At 38.7% G+C, this 21,951-nt stretch overlaps 2 protein-coding genes and 1 pseudogene across 5 annotated transcripts; all 3 read left to right on the top strand.

Annotated features, from left to right (window-relative positions):
- The window catches only part of LOC141826989 (uncharacterized), a 10,702-nt pseudogene extending 5,470 nt beyond the window's left edge, over nt 1–5,232 (top strand).
- Nucleotides 5,233–8,701: 3,469 nt separating this feature from the next.
- Nucleotides 8,702–14,094, top strand: LOC141827571 (uncharacterized). 4 transcript variants are annotated; one of them, XR_012601696.1, is made up of 6 exons: nt 8,702–9,141; nt 9,213–10,166; nt 10,498–11,414; nt 13,041–13,097; nt 13,262–13,360; nt 13,673–13,761. XR_012601696.1 is itself a non-coding variant. In XM_074714855.1 (6 exons), exons 2-6 carry the CDS (start codon nt 9,042–9,044, stop codon nt 13,916–13,918), a joined length of 2,274 nt encoding a protein of 757 aa, XP_074570956.1. In that variant the 5' UTR covers nt 8,703–8,881; nt 8,997–9,041; the 3' UTR covers nt 13,919–14,094. The 4 variants fall into 4 exon arrangements, 3 of the variants coding, with proteins under 3 accessions (XP_074570957.1, XP_074570956.1, XP_074570955.1); XM_074714855.1 differs by lacking the exon at nt 13,262–13,360 and having other exon boundaries at nt 8,703–8,881; nt 8,997–9,141; nt 13,673–14,094; XM_074714856.1 differs by having other exon boundaries at nt 13,262–13,765.
- Nucleotides 14,095–15,101: 1,007 nt separating this feature from the next.
- On the top strand, nt 15,102–16,138 carry LOC141826988 (F-box/kelch-repeat protein At1g80440-like). The gene is made up of 2 exons (XM_074714288.1): nt 15,102–15,643; nt 15,685–16,138. The coding sequence occupies exons 1-2, from the start codon at nt 15,102–15,104 to the stop codon at nt 16,136–16,138; spliced, it is 996 nt and encodes a 331-aa protein (XP_074570389.1).
- Nucleotides 16,139–21,951: the final 5,813 nt, after the last annotated feature.

Raw genomic sequence — 21,951 nt, 5'->3', positions numbered from 1 at the left:
ACGGGCCGGGTCCAGCCCGGACCCGGCCCGGGACCTTAACTCGGGTCAACGGGCCGGTTGCCCGTTGACCCGGTTAGCCGGGCCAAACCCTGGGTCGCTCGGCAGCCTGCCGAGCCGGTTAAGGTTCAAGCCCTCTTGAACCGGCGGTTTAGCCGGTTAACCGGCCGTTTGAACCGCCGGTTCAAGCTTTTATTACGGACGGATGCTATAGCCATTGGACCGGCGAGTCGATGTCGAACCGCCGGTTAACCGGCGGTTCGGAGCCGTTGGAGGCTTTTTGTTTTTTTTTTGATTTTTTTTTTCAACGGATGAGATCATTTCGACCGTTTTTTGATCAATGACTATGATTTAGTGTCCGTTATGATCTAAATTCTATAAATAGGGAGCTCATTTCATCATTTTTCACACACTTCTCTACTCTCTAACTCTCATTCTCAATTTCGTAAGTTTGCGTTCATTCGTTTCTGAGCTCCGACTCCGTCTTTCGCCTACAATGGAAGGAGGCCGTGGTGGGGTTCTCGATTCTTGGAGGGGAAAAGAAATAGCGCACGAGGATCCCAACATCCAATCCACCGACGATGAGATCGAGGCCGCCCAACACCTTGTAACGCCCGAAACACAAGGAAGTAATGATGAATCACTCTGAGGTTTGGGAACCTCCTCCTCTCAAATCTACTATTTTTACAAAACATTTTGAGAAGTCACTCTTCCGTCGGGAGAAATGCGTGCAAAATGCAAGCATTGTAATGCACACGCTTCACAAAGTTGATCCGGATGATTGATCAAAGGCATCCCCTTTACCATCTTCTTTTCGAACAACATTTTCAAGCCATCAAAATTGAAATGTCCCATCCTCATGTGCCAACACCACGCTGGATCCTTTACAGACACTTGCAAGCAATTCGACTCTTCGATTTGAATAGGAATCGAGAACATCCTATTCTTCGACATCGTCACCTTCGCAACTAGGTTAGCACTCCCGTCTCGTAGCCAAAGATTATAATCCTTCATTAGAATCTGGTAGCCCCTTTCCATGAGTTGCCCCAAACTCAAAATATTGCTCTTTAATCTACGGACATAATACACATCAGAAATAAACCTGTGAGTACCATCCTTCAACCGAATCAAAATAATACCTTTGCCTTCAATCTGGATTTTCGAAGCATCACCAAATGTGACATTCCCGGTTGCCTTTTCCTCAAGTTCAACAAATTTTGACTTGTTGCCGCACATGTGGTTACTTGCACCGTTGTCTAGATACCATTGGCTTTCTACTCTAACAGATTCTTGGTTGTGTTAACAACAACGTTGACTCTTCCACTTCTTTCTCCTCGACCAGATTGACTTCTTCTTTTGCATCCTCGGCGTACCAGCAGTTACGGGCATAGTGACCCATTTTGTGACAATTGTAACACTTAACACGTGATTTGTCGTACCCCTTTTTGTATCTGTCACTTCCTCGTCCTCGTCCTCTTTCTCTTCCTCTACCACGACCTCATGGATTTCCTCGTGATTTTTCATCGTTTACTCTCTTGACTTCTTGATTTCTATCATGACCTCGACTGCCACCATGAGAATAACCGCGACCTTGACCGCGACCGCGGCCTCGTGAAATTGCACTCCCTCTTTCGGCTGACGAATGCTTGACTAGTAAGACTTGCTCCAATGGCTCTTTCTTGTGCTTGTTCATTCGCTCCTCGTGCACCCGCAGCAATCCATTTAATTCATAAATGGACAGATTTTCCAAATCTCTGTTCTCCTCGATTGCAACCACAACATGATCAAATCTCTGATGTAGAGAACGTAAAATTTTCTCGATCACGCGAACATCTTCTATACTTTCACCGTTTCTCTTCATCTGGTTGACGATGGACAAGACCAGCGTGAAATAGTCTGAAATAGACTCCGACGCTTCCTGATGAAGAGCTTCGAATTCTCCCCGTAAAATTTGAAGCCGCACCTTCTTTACCTTATCAACTCCTTTGTGAGAATTTTCGAGAATTCCCCATGCCTCCTTCGAATTTGAGGCATTTGCTACTTTCTCAAAAACCGCATCGTCCAAACACTGGTGGATGATAGATAGAGCATGCTGGTCCTTCTTTTTGTCCTTCTCAAACTTTTGAATTAGGATCAACGCCGCATCCTCATCAGGTTCGGCAAACCCATCGCTAACGATTTCCCATGCACCTTGGGAACCGAGTATCGCCTTTACTCGGATAGACCAACTATCATAGTTGTCCTTCGTAAGACGCGGATACTGAAAGCTTAAAGACATCCCCCTTGGCTCTGATACCACTTTGTTAGAGAGAATAAAGATAAGATCTCTGTAGAGAGGGTGAGAATAGAGGAGAACTCAATAACAATTGTTATCATCTGCTTGATCCTATTTCAAATGTGAACTACAAAAGCTTATTTATACATATAAAAGTGACTCTTTAAGAGACACTTAGGTAACTCTTCATGAAAAGATGTCAAAAATATGCCCTAGGAATATTCTCTAGAGTTAATAAACAAAAAATTTAAGTTTATTTTTCAACACAGCTCTCTGCTTTATCCTCTCTACTCCTCCATATAACTTTGTTGTCCCATTCCATAAGTTAGAATTTCCGCTTCAATATAGAGTGTTACAACACAACTATAAGTTAGCCAATAATCAATCTACAAAATTGTCACTCTGAAATTAATTTATGATGTCTGCTAGACAAATTCAACTACAATAGTGAAAATATCAGTATCTCATGAAGAGCTTTAGAATCGACTCAAGTCTTATGAGTAACTACAAAACCATTATGCGTGCAACTTAAAAGTATGGAAAAAATCTCAAGACCAGTATAAGGAAAATAAATTCAAAACATTTCAAAATTCCTACAACAGCAAAACTGAAAATGATATACGAGATGCATGACTGAATAAAGGGGAATAAGTAATTGAGATGGTTTAGCATGATAACTTTCACTAACATAATAAAAAAATATCAATAAATAAATCAGCCATAACCACAAATTTAATGAGAAACAATAATTAATGGAAATGACATAATATCACGAGGAAAAAAGGTGTCCACAAAACGAGAATGAAGTAAATATAGTGAAGTTGACAACGGTACCATAGCATAATTTCATAGAGATAAATTGACAATTGCAAGTAGATAATGAATGCAAAGAATATATCATCATCTTCTGAAGAATTGAAAAATAAATAAAGAAGTTAGTAATCATTATGTTAAATACTATGTATATACATAAAGATCAAATAATCCTGGAAGAATGCAAATTTGATTGATCTACTGAACTAGACAGCTAACATAAAAAAGGAGCCAAGCAAAATTTGCTGCATCAACTCAAATATAGAATACGAACAATGTAAAGCTGCAAGAATTAATGCTGAACTACAAAGACATATGGAGAAAATTTGAAGGGTGGAGAAAACCTTAAGAGAAGGTTATGCGATTGCAACAGAAAAGCCAAAAACAGCAATGCAAATCTTAATTCTTCATCAACGTTTAGTGGTTGTACAACAACAGCATATAACTAATTAAGAAGAATAAATGATAGTGAAGTAATTCCACATTTCTAGTTCTCAATGCATCCCTATATCATTATATAATACGTAAACTTCCATTACAAAGAAAAAAATAGTTAGGAAACAAACTTCTGAAATCGTTAGAAGGTGGATGGCATATCAGCATACCAAGTTAGCCAATAACCTGACAATATTAGGAAGGATGAAGATGAACATAGGAACCTAGGCCCAAATCTCTTACATTATTTATCACTCAACCGGGCCAGAATTCATGATATTAAAAAGCAATCAAGATTGCATAAATCTTTTTCATTTCACTAACAACTCAAATTAACCGAAGGAAAAGAATTCCCAATACCAACAATTTAACGAAGCATAACTAACAAGAAACCCCATCAACTTCAAGAAGATAACTTGTACGAAAAGGGAAATAAACAACAACAAGGGCAGATTTTAAACTGACCTGTGGCCAACAAATCAGCCGTGGCGATCGCCTGAAGTTCGAGGAAGGGAAGAACTGAGATCCCCACAAGCAGAAGCGCCCTTCTTCGAGAAGCACCTGCGGTGTCCACGGGAGTTGATTCATTCGCACAGCAGGCTGCGGACACCAACCTCCTCGTCGCCGCTCTTCTGCGGGCAGCAGAAAGCAGCGCAGAAGGCGACGTAGAAAAGGAAGTGGAGAAGGCGGAAGAGAGGAGCGGAGGGGGCGTCAGCGGCCAGCTTGGGCTCCCGGCGAGAAGCCCCATCACTGGGTCACTCCACTCGCCTACTGTCTCTTCCTTTTTTTTCCCCTCTGAATCGTGTCGAAATCGAACACCCTTTCGCCGCGGAATATAAGAACGCAAGGAACAGCTTAAGTAAGTTTCCACTTTGAACAAGGAACAGCTCAAAAGAATGAAAAACTCTAGAAACAGATTTGGATAAGGCTACCAAGTTACTTGAGGAGATGAATAAGAGTGCATTGTTGCTCTCAGCTGAATTAGAGAGCAATAATTCTAGGTACGCCAGCCTTGAAGTCAAGAACGATTGAGATGGAGAAATTGTTGATTCATAGTGCGGAAGAAGCTAAGTCTAGTTCGAAGCTAATATCAGAAGAATTAATCTCAGTTAAGGAGAATCTGAGTAGAATGTGAGAAGAACTTGATATCTCATCGCAGGAATTAAATGTTGTCATTGAAGATCATGCCAAGGTAAAGAAGGAATTAGTAGAAACATGCAAGAAACTGGAAAATGCTGTGAATGAGTTGAAAGAAGAGAGAAATGTAATTTCCACTTTGAATAAGGAACTTGAAGTTTTGAGAAAACAAATGCAAAGAGACTCAAAAGAATGAAAAACTCTAGAAGCAGATTTGGATGAGGCTACCAAGTCACTTGAGGAGATGAATAAGAGTGCATTGTTGCTCTCAGCTGAATTAGAGATCAATAATTCTAGGTACGCCAACCTTGAAGTCAAGAACGATGTGATATTCCAGTCTCTCACAGAGCTCTGTGAAAGAAGCTAGGGAAAATATGCAAGATGCTCAAAACCTTATGAAGGATGGAAGTGAGAGAGAGAATTTAGAGCAGAGGACTAAGAAGCTCGAAGAGGGATCGTCCTCTGCAAAGAGTGAGATACTACGATTGAGAAGAGAGATGAACTTGGATGATATGGCAAATGCTAATTGGTCTGACGTGGCAAATGGAAGTCAACGATCGATACAGCATGGCTAGATGAATCCCTGAGAAGTGATGACTCGACCAAAATGATCAGATTGAGAATGATCGGCTGTATACATAAAGGCTAAAACATCGGCTGTATACATAAAGGCTAAAACCGACCTCAGAAATCCACATGCCCAAAATGCTCAGCTGACCCTAAATGGTCAGCCGCTTACTCAAAATGCTCGGTTGACCCCAAATGGTCAGCCACATGCTCAAAATGCTCGGCTGACCTCAACTGATCAGCCACATGTTCAAAATACTCGGCTGACCCCAAATGGTCAGCTACACGCTTAATAGCTGCGCCGACTATAAAGCAGTCGACCATATGTTCAATGGATGGGTCAGCAGCTTAATCAATCTGATTAATTTGGTTCTATCTTCTGGTTACTTAGACTTAGTCTTACACAGCCCGTGAATGCGCCTACATTCTCCGAAATAATAGGAAATATAATCATCATTGGTAATAGATAAGAATTGATCTCGAATCGTGGTAATTGAAAGTTACATATATTAATTCCGACAAAAGCGGAATACTTTCCTAAAAAACAGGGGCACTAGGTCTCATTAAGCCCCTATATAAATCACACGCAGGTATGAATCGCTCTCTAAGCTCTCTTCAATTCTACTACTACGATTTTTTTTTCCCTTTCTGACTTGAGCGTCGGAGTGGCCTGTCGAGAATTCCCGGCACCTCGCTGACCTCTTTTTGAGCTTTGCTTCCTCAAGTTTTCTCTTTCGCGAGCCGACCAAGGTTGAGGTGGCATCTATTTGACTGGTGGTTTGACCATCTCCGGTATTTGGCCGGAACATTGAAGAAGGAACATTCTAACCAGCTCCTGCCAATGACTGATGAGATGGCAGCAGGAACTCATTTTGCAGCTAGGAAGACAAATAGCAGAACGAAAAAGGGTGGATCTACATGAGAATTCTTTTCACCTAAAGATGAAAACCTGGTAGTTTAATCTTAAATGACTCATTGCTTATTCTTCCTTTTATTCCAGCTATAATTTTTAGTTTCATAATCATATGAATATAGGCTGATATCCTTCAAGAGCGATGAGAACCCCATCTTTGGCAAAACTTCGCCTTCTGCATCCCATTTTCTTTTTCTAGTATGGCATTGTTTGTGAGTACTTTTGAGAACAATTTTAGTCATATTTCTTTTGTATAGATGAAACTTGCTCCCTATAGACAGTAAGTTGTTTGTGTTGATATTACACTATGGAATAAATGAATGCAGTGTCTCCACAACTATCCCAATACTTGAAGCCTTATTCGAGGTGTGTAGTCATTGCCTCAGCAGTGTGTTCCACAACACACTTCTGCTCTTTTTCACTGATTGTAAGTTCTCTTGCTCCCATCTTCCAAAACTTGTCTATGATATCGTGCAATTAAATTGGCTTCATTGCTTCGTTGAATCATTCTTTGGTCATTCACTTTCATGTATTCATCATTTCTGTATCACCTCTTCCCTAATCCTTTAGGCTGCGTTTGGAAACGAGGGACGCGAGAGACAGTGACAGAAATACAAAAATACAGAAGACAGTAGAGACAGTGACAGAATATAAATTGTATCTGTCTCATGTTTGGTAATACAAAATACAAAAACATAATTTCTAATTTAAATGACTAAATTACCCCTCCTAACCCTATACCCCTTCTCTCCTTCGTCTATTCGTCCGCACCGAAGCACCGCGTCGCCTTCCAGAGCCCTACGCACCGCGTCGCCTTCCAGAGCCCTACGCACCGCGTCGCCTTCCGGAGCCGATCGCCTCCTTCCGGAAGGCTTTCTCCAGGCTCCAACGCCGCCGAATGCTGCTGCGCTTTCCCCGCCTCCCTTCCGCTCACCGCATCCTTCGAAGAGAAGAAGCTTTCTCCAGGCTCATTCTTCCGGAGCCTATCGCTCGCTACTACAAGAGAAGAAGCTTTCTCCAAGCTTTCTCCCGGCTTTCTCCACGTTCAGGCTTATGCTTTCTAACTTATGCTTTCTCCAAGCCTATCGCTCGCTGCGTGAGGAATGAAGACGCAGGCTAGGGTTTTGTGGGTAATTTGTGGGTAAAATGGGAAAATGCTTCTTCTGTCTCCGTGGAATTCACGCTGTCTCCCATTTTCGGATGGACAAAATAATCAGCGCAGTGGCGACAGAGACAGAGACACTAATTAGATTTTTGTATCTGTCTCCTAAAAACAAACGGGGACAGAGACAAAAAAAATATAAACTGTCTCTGTATTTTTGTCCTGTCCCCGTTTCCAAACGCAGCCTTACCGTCTTTGATCGACACTAACTGGTTGATATTTTTGCAGAAGACCTATCAAATCTGAATTCTGAAACTTAATAGTTACTTGAGTTCTGAAACCATAATCTGCACCATGTCATGCTCATCAGTTAGGGATAATCCTCTACCTCATACTCAATATGGACAAATGAAAGCATCTTGGATGCACTTAGAGCCTAAACTCATACCGAATGGCTAATCCACATCTATGGAATCAGGGAATGGATGCAAGACAGAATACTCCAAGTCTATTAGTTTACTGGGTGATTCACTACTTCCTGAGCCATTTCGTCCTATTTTAACATGGTATTAGAGCCAAATGATTTGGCGAGACAATATGTTGAAAAAGAGAAGCTTGGTCGGTTAGTCCAACCTCAACAATTCCAATATTGTTGTGCCATGGAGGATCATTTTCATGTCTTAAACAATCTATCTTTGTTTTAGATATTGTGTTTGTATCCTTCCTGTAGTAGTGAATATGCAATATCATTGGCATGATATATATGTATACCTGTTGACTCATCTCAAAAACTTATTTCACTACAAAAGAGTATATAAATCTTGTGATAATAAATTAAATCAGTGTTGATAAGTTTTCTGAATAACATTACGTTAACATTTCTGATTCAGTCATATTTATTTTTTATTTATTTACTTATCTATTTTTGGGGAGTCTTCTTCTTAAACCTTTTTTTAAAATTGATTTTCATTAGTTGATATTAGATTGCACTGCCCATCTTAAGTCTGATGCCAAGTTTCTATATTCTAAAAAACATTTCTATTTTTTCTATTTTCTGAATTTTTTAAAATTATTATTATAACTATTAAAAAAGAGACTAAATTAGACAGGTTAGAGTGTTAAATAAAATAACAAATAATCAAATATTTGCGATATATTATGGACGTGCGCGTCACGTGCAGACAATGCTCGGGAAAGTATTTGACATCAGACGCAGGCCTTTCGAGACGCGAAAACGTTGGGGTTTCGGATTCAACCTTTTGCAGAAGAGACGCGAAAACATGTTTTACTTTGTAGAGTTCCCCCCAATCGCACCCAAGTGATACCGAACCTCCAATTGGTCCACGCAACTTTTAGGGCACTGGAGAGACTATGATTTCGGGTATAAAATACGGGTGCCTCAACTTGCTCACGTTAAACCTCCTCTCCTCTCTCTCTACTGGGTTTGCATCTGCAGCTTCCGTCTCACTCTCACCTCCATTCTCAGCGTCCGGGGTTGGGGAAGCTTCACAAGATTCTAGTCCTTCTCCTCTTCGTTCTCTGTTGTCGGTTGCAGGTCACCTGTTCGCTTGTTCATCGATTTCTAGTAGCTAGTTCAAACTTCTGGTTGGTTCGAGCAGATTCTTTTGGCGCAATTGCTAGGGTTTGCTTCCTATCCTTCTCTCGCCAGTTAGCTCCCGGATGAATTGAGCTATCGTATTTTTCCTGCCGAAATATTGGTTCTTATTGTTGCCTGTGGGTGTTTCTCAATGAAGCAGTTGCACTAAACCAAAATTTTAGAGCATGCATACTGATAGACGAAAATGGGAATTTTGGACATTGAATCGTTTCTCGAAGTCGCAATAAAAAAAAATCGTTTTTCTATAGTTGGTGGAGCTAAAGATTTGTTGGACATTGCTTCAGGTATGTTCTAGTTTTTCTGCTGTAAATTTGTTAGAGATGACTGCTGATCTGATTTGATGAGAGTGAAGTAGAAATGGAGGAAGGCAATAGTAAATCGGATTTAAAACCTGTGCGGCAGCTTGGAATCAGAACGACGGGAAATTTGAAGCCCTCTATGTCAGGGAGGTTTAGTCCTAGGAATTCTCCTCACTATCGAAAGGTGCATTCTAATAGAACCCGAAGAGAGAACAAGGCCAGCTCTGTCAAGTGGCTTTTTTGGCGGAGCAAGCTTGTGGTGCTATGGTTGATGCTTGTAATTTTTTGGGCTTACATTGGTTTCCATGTGCAATCGAAGTGGGCTCATGGTGACCACGGAAAGGAAGAACTCATTGGGTATCAGAGCAAGGCAGGTAGTTCTGGCAAATTAGCTGGAAATTCAATCACTCTGAATCAAGATTTTGTAACAGAGAAAGGAAAGAACTTAACATCAATTAAGATTGGTGATACTCAGATAAAGAAAGCAAAAGAGGTCCCAACAAAAGTTAATACTACCAAGAAGCGCAGTAGGAGATTAGAACGGAGACTGCGAAGAGCTTCAGCCAAGTCGAAGGGCATGGCTTTGGAGAATAAAACTGGCGAGATAGAGGAAGGGATGATACCAAGAAGAAATACTTCATATGGATTGATTGTCGGACCATTTGGTAAGGCAGAGGACAACATTCTGGGGTGGAATGGTGAGAAAATGTGGGGCACTTGTGATAGGAAAAATGAATTTGCTCATATTGTTCGGTCACAGTCGTTTGTGTTGGTTCTTCATGAACTTTCAATGACGGGAGCTCCGCTTTCAATGATGGAACTGGCATCAGAGATCCTGAGTTGTGGGGGTACTGTCTTTGCGGTAGTTCTAAGCAGAAAAGGTGGGCTGCTGACAGAACTCGATAGAAGAGGGATTAAAGTAGTTAAAGACAGGGCGCAGATTAGCTTCAAGACTGCCATGAAAGCAGATGTTATTATAGCTGGATCAGCTGTCTGTTCATCCTGGATAGGTCAGAAATTATCAAATTATGATCTATAATCAGAGTTTATGGACAAAATTTTAAGTTCTTTATCACTCTTTGATGTCTTTTCATCTAATATATTCCTCTTGCTCTAAATTATGATGAAACATAAGGAGTTGTATGATAAAAAAAATTGTCATGTCTGTTGACTAAAAGATGAATTAATACGGCAATTTCCATCAGGGAAGCTTTTCTTTGATTTGAATTTTTTTCCCCAAGTCCCAAATACATAAGCATTATGTATGGAATGTAAAGTTGGATGAACCTGTAGAGAAATTTAATCATTAAACTCATAAAGATACATGATGTTTTGTTGCAGGGCAATATCTGGCACATTTCCCAGGTGGCTCAAATCAAATAGTTTGGTGGATCATGGAGAATCGACGAGAATACTTTGACCGATCAAAGGATACGCTTAGCCAAGTGAAGATGCTAGTTTTCTTGTCTGAGTCACAATCTAAGCAGTGGTTATCATGGTGTGAAGAAGAGAAGATTCATCTCAAATTGCAACCAATGATAGTTCCTCTTTCTGTGAATGATGAATTGGCTTTCATAGCTGGTATTCCATGCTCCCTGAACACTCCAGCTTTAAGTGCAGAAAACATGCTTATGAAGAGGAACATGCTAAGAGCTTCTGTTAGGAAAGAGATGGGCTTGAGTGATAATGATATGCTTGTGATGTCTCTGAGTAGCATAAACCCTACCAAAGGTCAGTGCTTGTTTCTTGAATCAGCTCGTTTGGTGGCTGAACATAATGTTTCTTTGAAAGCATTTCCAAAAGATGAGTCACTTGTGGTAAGGTTTCGAGAAGTTGCTCACCGAAACACCAGTATACTAGATATTCAGCCTAATTCAAGTAGCATCTCAATGCCAACTAACCAGGATATTGTTCTAAAGAGTAACATTACCAGTGTGACTAGTAGGAAGAGAAGGAGAAAACATTCAAAATCAACAACTGTTCTTTCTTTGAGAAATGATATTTCTAAGAGCATCACCAGAGAAGATGGCCAAAAATTAAGGAAGCTGCTGTCAGAAAGCAAGGACAAAGTAGAGCAGAACCTTAAAGTTCTTATAGGCTCACTTGGATCCAAGAGCAACAAAGTGCTTTACATAAAAGCTATCCTTAAATTGTTATCTCAACATTCAAACCTGACGAAACTAGTATTATGGACCCCAGCAACTACACGTGTTGCTTCACTCTATGCTGCAGCAGATGTATACGTGATAAATGCACAGGTAACATGAGATCCTTCATCATAAGATTTATCTACAGCACACGGATGTTCATTTAGATTATTATTGTTAAGATAATTAGTTGTTTTATCATATATACATTATTGTTTGGGAGAACTTCACTATAGTTTTGGTAACACTAGCATCTTTTTTGGAGATTGAGATTTGACATGACTCTTCTTTGTAAATATCCAATTTTCCTTTTTTCTTTATTATAGGTTCTGGGGGAATTTGCCTTTTTTTAAAAAAATCCACTTATTCCTTCTGCAGCATATTGATATCTGTACGCGGACTAAAATTTTGAATTCTGATTTAGGTAATTATTTCTTTGAGATTCCTGTACTACACAAGAAAAACTTAGAAATATAGCTCAACATCTTTTAATATCGCATTTGAGACCTTAGAAACAATTTACCAAGGATTATCTTGCTGACAGTTAATATAACCCAAAGAGAAATTCAGCACTTCTTTCTATACCTAAAAACCCCTTGTCAATAGAGTCAACATCGTTTCTAATCTCATTTGATATCTTAGTTTCTCAACTTACCAAGGATTATCTCGCTGTTGCTTAATATGACCTAAGAACCAGCCCAACACTTTGTCTCTGCACATATTTTCAAACCCATGAATCCTGGTAGTGAAAGATTTCACTAATACAAGTGATAGATCAATCATAGAATGCCTACATATTTTTTAGTGAAGATTCAACTTTACTACTGTTTCTCTAATTTATAATTTCCTTGAGCATGGCATTCTCAGGAAAGAATGTCAGTAACCTGATCTCCATACAATTGAGAAAAACTTGATATCTTCTTTTTCTCAACGTTACCAAGGATTATCTCGCTGTTGCTTAATATGACCTAAGAACCAGCCCACCACTTTGTCTCTGCACATATTTTCAAACCCATGAATCCTGGTAGTGAAAGATTTCACTAATACAAGTGATAGATCAATCATAGAATGCCTACATATTTTTTAGTGAAGATTCAACTTTACTACTGTTTCTCTAATTTATAATTTCCTTGAAGAATACACCATATGTAATATTACTCGGTATCATTTTGGTACTTCATGAAGTTAAGTTTTCCTCTGACACTAAAAGCCAATTTGGAGAGCTCTGAAAGGCTACATCTTGAAACTGAGATCTCTTGTAGTCTCTCTCTATCACAATAAAAATATCATTGTTGTTTCTACGCCATGCAATTACTTTGTTATAAGTCTATAAAGTACAGAAAACTACCCAAGTTGTTGGATATAAGAAGAGAAAAGATGAATATGCCATTTGCTGAAGGTGGTAGAAGGATAAAAATTATTTAGATTGGATGGCCTGCTCCTTGCACCAAAATCCTGGATCTTTTGTAGGAATTGCATTATTATTGGACTACAAGAAAGGGAAAATAGGAAGTTCATAAATGGTATTTCTTAAGCATCAAATAGAAAGGTTAGTGTGAACTTCTAATAGTTAAAGACTCCAAGATTATAATTTTTATTGATGTTTTGATGTTCTAACCTTTACTACTTGATTCAATATGTTAGCTTGACTATCATGATCATTTCCATTTCCCGTAATAATTGGGTTGCTGTTTGCTTTGCTTTGTAATCATCTGATAATATGTACTTCATACACAGGGGTTTGGAGAAACATTTGGAAGGGTTACAATTGAAGCTATGGCTTTTGGCCTGCCGGTATTCTCATGTTTACCTTTGCTCTTCATTCGTATATTAAATTCATCATCATTATAGGCTGATGCTTTTTGATTGACGCCTTTTTTGCTTTAACTTCTTCAAAAGTTCCACCATTAAATAGCTTTAGGCTGAGTGACTATGTAGGCCTTCATTATTCATTCCAGATTTTTAAACTTCATGGCTTTTAGGCTGACCTCAAAATAGATTGTCCATAATTGAGACCAAGATCAGACGATAGGAAGTCCATGTATAGCCAGCTAAAGGTACGCAAAAGGGTGAGAACTTACACGACTTAATTTACTGCTGGTTTCTGCAATCTTGTTGAGCTACCACGAGTGTCTGATCCAAAATCTTGTGCCGGATGATTGAAGAATGATATGGATCACTTTATATCTGTAATTGAGAACTTCAGATGAGGAAGAGTTGTAGCAAGTTATATTGACCATTCATTCCCTTTATTAGATTAAGGAAAATCAAGAATGTGCAGTCAGAATGGAAGCTTATCTTCAATTAGATGGTTTCCATGTTGTTTGCGCGTGTAAGTTCGTTCGTTCGTCTCGTGGCCTCTGGTGCAGGTACTTGGAACTGATGCAGGAGGGACCAAGGAGATTGTGGAGCATGGAGTCAGCGGTCTTCTCCATCCTGTTGGGAGGCAAGGAATACAAGCTCTGGCCCAGAACATTCAGTATCTGCTAAGCAACCCATCAGTGAAGGAAAAAATGGGAATTCTCGGAAGGAGAAAGGTGCAAGAGAAATACCTGAAGAATCACATGTACAAGAGTTTTGCTCGGGTTCTCATCGAGTGCAACAAAATCAAATAGCAAAGTTGTTCAACTGCTACACATTTTGCAACTAGAATTGATTCATTAGACATTTTTCGATTTGATTAATTTGTTAAAATCAAATAGCAAAGGTGTTTTTGAGGAGAACGTACCCTTTTCCTTTGGAATCATTTTCTTAATTATAAAAGGAGACTAACAAGAAAACACCTTTCTTATACTGGTGCTTTTATGTGGCGTCTTTATTGTATGCGTCGATATCATTCCTGATGACGGTTGTGTAACTTTCATCTTCTATAACTGTTGTAACCGACGCTTCTCTATTTTATTCTTGTTCATAATCGATATTTTATCAGACGGTTGTGTAACTTTCATCTTCTATAACTGTTGTACCGACGCTTCTCTATTTTATTCTTGTTCATAATCGATGTTTTTTTTTGCACCTGTAATTGTTGTCCGTCGATAAAACCAGCCTTTAATACCTATTCTAGAATCGACATGAAATTTAATTCGATTCAGTTCTGATTAATTCGATGCGATTTAATTTGATTTAAATCGAATATTCAATCCTATTTCAATCGCAATATAACTTGTTTGCAATATAACTTGTCTAAAAGTACATATAATAAAGTTTTATAATTTTTTTTTGAATAATTTCCATTCTTGTTAGCAAAAAAAAAGAAGAAATTATTTAGGAAATATATACCAAAATTGCAAAATATTAAAACTTAATTCATATGTTAAAATTAAAATTACATTAATAAAACTCCTATTCTCATTCTATTCCATTATGTTCCTGTCTAGAAATAGATTAATTATATTAAATTAATAAATTTGCTAAGTCAATAAGTAGAGATTTTTTTTATATATATAATCTAGCTAGATGGTTAGACTTCATTAAGTAGAGATTATGATCACATTGTATCAAGATGCCTACACGATTTATGATAACGAGCATTATTGAATAAATTTTCAGTATATCTTAAATCTCCACGTATCTTTAATTTCAATTGTAAGAATAAATCAAATTAATAAATTTGCTAAGTCACTGGGTAAAAATTATGATTAATGAGAAGAATTCTTATGTTTTTTATTACGTTTAATTTTGTTTGTTTTGTTTTACTTTTAGATTTTGTAAATTATGGATTTATATATTAATAAATATGATAGTTATTTATAATCCAGGTTTAGGTTTAGGGTTAACAATTTTATTAGTTACGATACGATGGAAGCAGAGTTGATACCAGGATTGCCTGACGATATGGCTCTGGAATGCCTCCTCCGCCTCCCCTTCCATGACTTGGCCAGCGCTCGGCGTGTCTGTAAGCGATGGAGGCAAGAAATCACTTCGCAGTCTTTCTACAGCCTCCGGAAAGCCGGCGGCCATGCTCGCCCTCTCGTTGTACTTGTTCCATCGAGTTTTTATTGTGCCCCTCGCTACAAGAACCTGATCATCTTCGATCCAACCATGGGCGTATTGACCAGGCTGCCCGTCGTCTTTAACTGGTCTAGCTACTGCCGGGTGGCCGCCGTGGGGCACGAGCTGGTGGGGCTATGCGGAGACGAACTTTACGGCGCTACGGTCGAGGTGTACAATTTGTTGACCGGCGTTCGGCGTCGGGGGGCGACGATGCCGGGCCCACGGAGGGTCCGCTTCGCGTTCGCCGTCACAGCGGAGGCACGGATGGCGTACGTGGCCGGGGGAGAGAACGAGCACCGGGAGCCACTGCAGTCGGCGCTGGCTATGACGTGGCGGCGGACGCGTGGGTGTGGCTGCCGGACATGGCGCGCCCTCGGAAGGAGTGCAGGGGGATCTTCGTAAACGGAGCGTTCTGCGTCGCCGGAGGCCAGGGGTCGCACGACTGGACCTTTGAGACGTTCAACGTCGCGGAGGGGCGGTGGACGGCGAAGCAGGTGAAGCTTCTAGAGGAGGCGTTGATCGATCCGTCGGCAGGAGTGGCGGCGGTGGAGGGAAGGGTGTACACATGCCGTTGGCATGGGGAAGTGGATGTCATCTCGAACGACGTAGGCGGCGTAGGCGGGTGGCAGAGGCTGGGGGTGTTTTCCCCTAACGTATATGGGTTATTTGGGTTGCCACCAGTACATCTGGTGGCGTGGAACGGCGGGCTGATGATGTTGGGAATCACTCTGCAGACAGGGCGAATTGCGTGCATTTTGGAGGAGGGGAAGTGGCGGCGGATGCTGATGCCGATGGAGTTCGCTACCGGCCATGTCCAGTCCTTGTGCAGCTTCCAACTTTAGTCGTCGAATCCAATTTTATTTTATTTTATTTTTAATTTGTTAACGATCGATATGATTAATTGTCCAAATTTGTCTGCCAACTTGAAATTATGCAATTTTTACTTGTATTGCTAAAAATAGTGAGTAACAACCTGTGACCAGTTATTTGAGGTTGGATGTTAGAAAAAACAAAAGAATCTCTAAAATTTATATATACTTCAAGCTAAGCTCTCAAAGATGCATTGATCAAAATTTAAATCTCAAATGCTATGATTATCTTGAATCCGAATAGAATATACAATTTACCCGGTAGATGGATGAAGAGAAGAGAAAGTCATCTATCTTCAAAATTAATCGGATGAAATTCTGATATTTGAATTATAAAAAAAAAACATACTTCAGATGATATGACAATGTTTCACGTACAATTTTGATAAACTTTGCTCTTCATTTAAACCTTTGTCATTTTTAATATTAAACAATATCTGTATGACTAAATGTCATCCTTGATGTTGGCGTGAAATGTCATACTGTTGCATGTCCCTATAGTATGATAGTACGGCGTAAGACAAAATTCTTCTCCGTTGTGGTCAATTGTAAACCGTCTTACATCATGGTCAACTGTAGCTTTTCGATTTATCTCCTTATAAATTGTTGTGGGACCGCTAGAGTAGTGGATTCCATCTTTTATAGAAGATAGTGCAGCACAGAGTCGGCCCTGGGCCAGGGCAACCAAGGCGACGACCCAGGGCCCATAGATGAATAGGGGCCTAATTTTTTTGGGTTAAGTTGGATGTAGGGTTACGCTTCCTCCGCACTGCTTCTTGCACCGCCCCTTTGATCGCATCCTCCTCCTCCACACCGCCCCTTCGATTGCGTCCTCCGAACCGCACCGCCCCTTCAAGCTTCGATCGCGTCCTCCAAACCGCCCCGCCTTCAAGCTTCGATCGCGTCCTCCGGACCGACTTCAAATCGCGTCCTCTGCACACCTTCAAGCTTCAAATCGCGTCCTCCGCAGTTCGCACCGCCTTCAAATCGCGTCCTCTGCACCGCAAGTCCGCAACTGTGCCAAAACCCTAGGGACGGGCATGAAAGTGATGTGTGTTTAGAGCCTCTTGTACTCATGTATTTTGCAACATCTTATGTAACCTATTTTCTTGTTGTTTCCCTTGAAATATTAAGCTCTTTTCTTAATAACTTTAAATTTTGAGTTTAGGACCATAAAGTATGTTTCTGGTTGCCAAATTATGTGTACATCTGAAACACATCCAAAATTTTACTAGGAAGCAATATGCAAGTATTAGCAACTCGTTCAAACTTGACTTGATCTTGTCAATCAATATAACTCCAATGGTAGGCTGTAGCTGCTCAATTTTTCCTTTTTTTTCAAAGTATTGATTAATTGGTGACATGATCCACTCATCCACCTTAAGGATTTGCAGTATAAAGTTTGAGACACGATACACCTTGAGGATTTGTAGTGTTTCTTATTTGACCAAAGTTACATTGAGCTGAGCCATTATGAATCATCAAAGTAGTTAATAAACCAAAATATACATGGTTTCCCATGTCAAAACTTTTTGTTAAATTAACTCATTGAGCTTCGTTACATTCTAATTGTGCACTGGCGGATGGCGACGCGGCCGGAGATCATAGTCCCTGTTCAGCATTTTGAAAATTTGATCAGAAGCCTCTAAAAGTTTTAGCTTTTCAATGTTGTCTCGTGTGTCGTTAGACGAGTCCTTAATTGCTTTGGCTTTGCCTTGTATCTCACTTGCTTTATTTCGTTCACTTCTCAAGTAGGGTTTGGTAGTGCTGGTACTAGATTCCTGTCATAAGAAGACAAACATACTATAATTGCTTCATTTACAGGAACAAACTAAGAGTAGCACATCGGAAACAAAATCACCTAAAATGAATGTAAGATATATAATGTCTAATAAAAGTGATTTGGGTTTTAACATGATTTGATCAATCAACTGAGTCTAGGACTAGCCATGGCTTAAAGAAGAATATAAGTAAATTCCAGTAAGAGGAATTGCAAACATGAACACATCTCAAACATATAATGGTCCTTGTTATGATGTTATCTAATCAATAGTAAGAATTCTAACATAACTACATAATGATGCATTATGAATATATTAGTTTTGTCTGAGTGAATTAGTTTACTGATAAATTGAAGTTGCTAATAAATTCCTCTATTTGCAGCTAACATTTTCTATTTTTTTTCTTGGATAAGCTATTGTTAAGAAATTACAGCATGAACATTTACCTCTGTAGCTATGTATTCTTGGTTGTGTTGTTTTGGTGTATTGTTCTGTTTCATTGCTTGAATTTCTTCTCCTTTTATTATGACATTTCTATAGTTTCTTCTTGACAGGTTGTGGATCTTTGCCGCGAACTGCTCCCATAGGCCACAACCGCTTCAACAGTTTACATGCCGCGAAAGTGCCCCTCCATATTAGGTTTTATTGTTCTTTGCTTATTTATTGCTTATTGTTCAACAGTTTACACGCCGCGAAAATATTGCTTATTGATCCGACGCAAATATCCCTCATCGAGGGAGGAATACGTATAAAGGAGGGAGGAATACGTATAGAGGACGGATGAGAAGCCCGGAGGGGTATTTTCAAGGGACTAAGGGAAAGGTAGGGAAGATCGACCTCCCTAAGAGACAAGCTCTTCCCTTAACACAAAAGACACAGACCTCACGTGAGAAACCCGGACCCTTTCCCCATCAGCACGGGCGGGTCATCCCCCAACCAAACGATAACCAGGCAGAATGTAAACCTCAGCAAGGGGACAATATATACAGGGATATACCCGATGAGCCCTTTGCCATACTGAGAGCCATTCCTTAATGATAAGGCACCACCTCATAACCAACCTCATAAGCGCATGCCTACCTCATGACAAGGTACCGGCAGCATACGCCTACCTCATGACTAGGTATCGGCAGCATACGCCTACCTCATGACAAGGCATCGGCATCATGTGCTTACCTCATGACCAGGTATAGGCGTTACAGGCCCACTTCAGGGCAAGGTCCCAGTCTTATAGGCCTACCTCACGACAGGGTCAGAACACCATATGCCTACCTCAGGGTAAAATTCTAACATCATATGCCTACCTCTGGATATCACTCCAGCAGGGAGCACAGGACCTCCCTACAGAGATCTCCCGACCGAGACAAGGATAACAACGCTCATGCATCAGTCACTCCTGACCTCCGTTTGCGGGGTGTCTACCAACGGATCATCGCGCCCACCTTCGGAGCACAGGCCAAGTCCCCCGCTTGGTCCATCCTAATCCCAATCATCTAAAGAAGATAACTTACACAGATAGAACCGTCAGATGAAGATCAGTGAATCCGAGCCATTGGATAATCAAAAATCCTCAAGGATTATCCTTACCACATCAGCAAGGATCGATAGCTAATCACAAGTGCCAAGATCCTAAAATACCGCCCCGCCACTCCTATATAAATTCCACAGGTATGACAATGAACTCTCTGAATTCTTCCGAGACACACAATTCTTTGCTCGTTGCCTGACTTGAGCGTTGGAGTGGCCACGCCGGGACTCCCCGGCGCCCCACTGACCCGTGCGTTCAGTTGTTGTCTCCGCAGGCCCCTTTCATCGACGGGAAAGCGCAGGTTGACACGGCCTCCTCTTGTCTGGTGGTGTGACTATCGTCGGCAAGGAGTCGGAACACTTATTGCTATACTTTACTTTTCTGATTGATATTAATGCAGTACTAGTTACATTTGTCTAAGTAGACCTCTTGCCTTACTTTGTTGCAAATTTATTAAATGTATTGTAGAATGCCTCATAGGCCTCTTGCCTTACTTTATTGCAAATTTGTTAAATGTATTGTAGAATGCCTCATAGAATGTAGCAAACATGTCTTAAGGCTCTTCAGTTCCTTTTTTTGTAAGATGTTGGATACAAATCTCTTCTCATTCTCTTTTCTTTAGTTAATCAATATTTTTTTTCTTTCTTTTGAAGTTGTTGGAAATAAATGTCTTATCCTTCTCTTTACATTAGAACAAAAGTATTTGTTCATGTTCTGTCTCGAAAGTTGTTTAATACAAATCTGTCATGGTTTCAATCTGTCATGCTCTTTACATTAGAATTAAATTTGGTCATGACTTCTTTGGTTCGCTTCATCTAGGGCCCAAAAATTATAATTTCGCCTAGAGCCTTTGTACAATCAGGACCGGCTCTGGTGCAGCATATACTCCATTACAATAGTATTTTGTTTGTCGTTTTATTTTACTAAATATTTTACTACATACTTAACATTAATCTTACTAGAATAAGATTGATATTAAAATTACTCAATACCTTAAATTTTTTAGAGTGTTCTAAAATTGTGATTTATTTTTAATATTAAAATTATTTTTAATTGATGTAGTATATGTATTATACTTGAAATAACATATAATTTAGTATTATTTAATTCAAGTTGATATGTCTAATGTTCTATAATTGTTTTTTAAAATAAAAAAATAATTGGTAAGAATTAAATAGACCTAAATATGCATAAAATAAACTCAGTTAATTAAAATAATTATAATTAGTATAAAAATCAGATAAATGGATGATTTATAATTACTTTTTTATTTTTTATTTGTGATAATCCAGATTTGTAACTCTTAGAACCAATAAATTTTGGAGGTGATCGGCTCGATTCCATAGAAATTTTCCATTGATCATAAAGATAAATATGAAAGTATAAGAATCTCATCGTCCATTATTAGTCAACATTTCAGATTTATTATTTGGTATAAGAATCTGAAAGTATAAGATTTGTGATTTGCTCTCCCAGTATATATGTTTACTACGCGAGCGAACAAAAATTATGAAACGAATATTCTAGAGGTCGTTTTTTAAATGCCCATCGACCTTCTTACTAATTGTATTGGATATTTGGTGATGAAATTTTTCAATATTATTTTTACAACTGAGATTATTTTTCTTTATCATTTTTACCACCTAGTTGCCCATTTAATCTATAGTTTAATAATTTACTATCTAATTATTATTAGTTATTGTTCTGGTCTATGATCCATGGATGAATCAAGATCATACCCTAATAAACTCCCTATTGATTATTATTGATTTCACGGTCAAAATACAATATATCAATAAATTATATGTGGTAAACTATAAATTAAATATTTTACTGCATAATTAATATTAATATAATTAGAGTAAAATTGATATTAATATTACTTAATACCTTAATTTTTCTAGAGTGTTTTAAAATTTTGATTTATTTTTAACATTAAAATTAGTTTTAATTGACATAGCATATGTATTATACTTGTGATAATTTAGTATTGTTTAATTGAAGATGTTATATCTAAATAATGTTGTATATTTGTTTTCTTTTTTTCAAAAAAATAAGAATTAATAATTACAATTAGGAAATACCTACAAAATTTTTTAAAAAATATTAAAGCTTAATCCATTTAATTAAAAATACATGTATAAATAATGCATAAACTAAACTTAGATAACTAAAATAATTATATTTTTTCCATAATTAAAACTTAATGCATATAAAATTGAAATTTTTTAGTGAATAATTATACATTTAATGTCTATTATTATTTGTTTGCCTAGACTTTGTCTCATTATTTGATCCGGTTTAATTAATTAATTAATTTTTAAAAAAATAATCTCTATAGTAAAAAAAACTCTCAACCAATTTAAATTATTTGTAGGTGATAGGTATATAATACAGGTTTAGGATTAATAATCTTAATTAATTATCTAAGAATTGGAAAAGTTCGGTTAAACTGAACAAATTGATCGAATTTAAAA

This window comes from Curcuma longa, chromosome 4 (assembly GCF_044706935.1).
Source record: "Curcuma longa cultivar G26 ecotype Majalengka, Jawa Barat chromosome 4, ITB_CL_G26_1.1, whole genome shotgun sequence".
In the NCBI taxonomy this organism is placed as follows: Eukaryota; Viridiplantae; Streptophyta; class Magnoliopsida; order Zingiberales; family Zingiberaceae; genus Curcuma; species Curcuma longa.
The sequence above is the reverse complement of the archived record's forward strand: the minus strand, read 5'-3'. Positions and strand labels throughout refer to the sequence as shown.

Bases quoted from the DNA above. Each gene is read 5' to 3' on its own strand.
- LOC141827571 (XM_074714855.1), top strand. From the start codon at position 9,042: ATGGGAATTTTGGACATTGAATCGTTTCTCGAAGTCGCAATAAAAAAA. The intron at 9,142-9,212 runs GTATGTTCTAGT...AGAGTGAAGTAG, and splicing joins TTTGTTGGACATTGCTTCAG to AAATGGAGGAAGGCAATAGT. The intron at 13,098-13,672 runs GTATTCTCATGT...CCTCTGGTGCAG, and splicing joins CTATGGCTTTTGGCCTGCCG to GTACTTGGAACTGATGCAGG.
- LOC141826988 (XM_074714288.1), top strand. From the start codon at position 15,102: ATGGAAGCAGAGTTGATACCAGGATTGCCTGACGATATGGCTCTGGAA. The intron at 15,644-15,684 runs GTGTGGCTGCCG...GAAGGAGTGCAG, and splicing joins ACGTGGCGGCGGACGCGTGG to GGGGATCTTCGTAAACGGAG.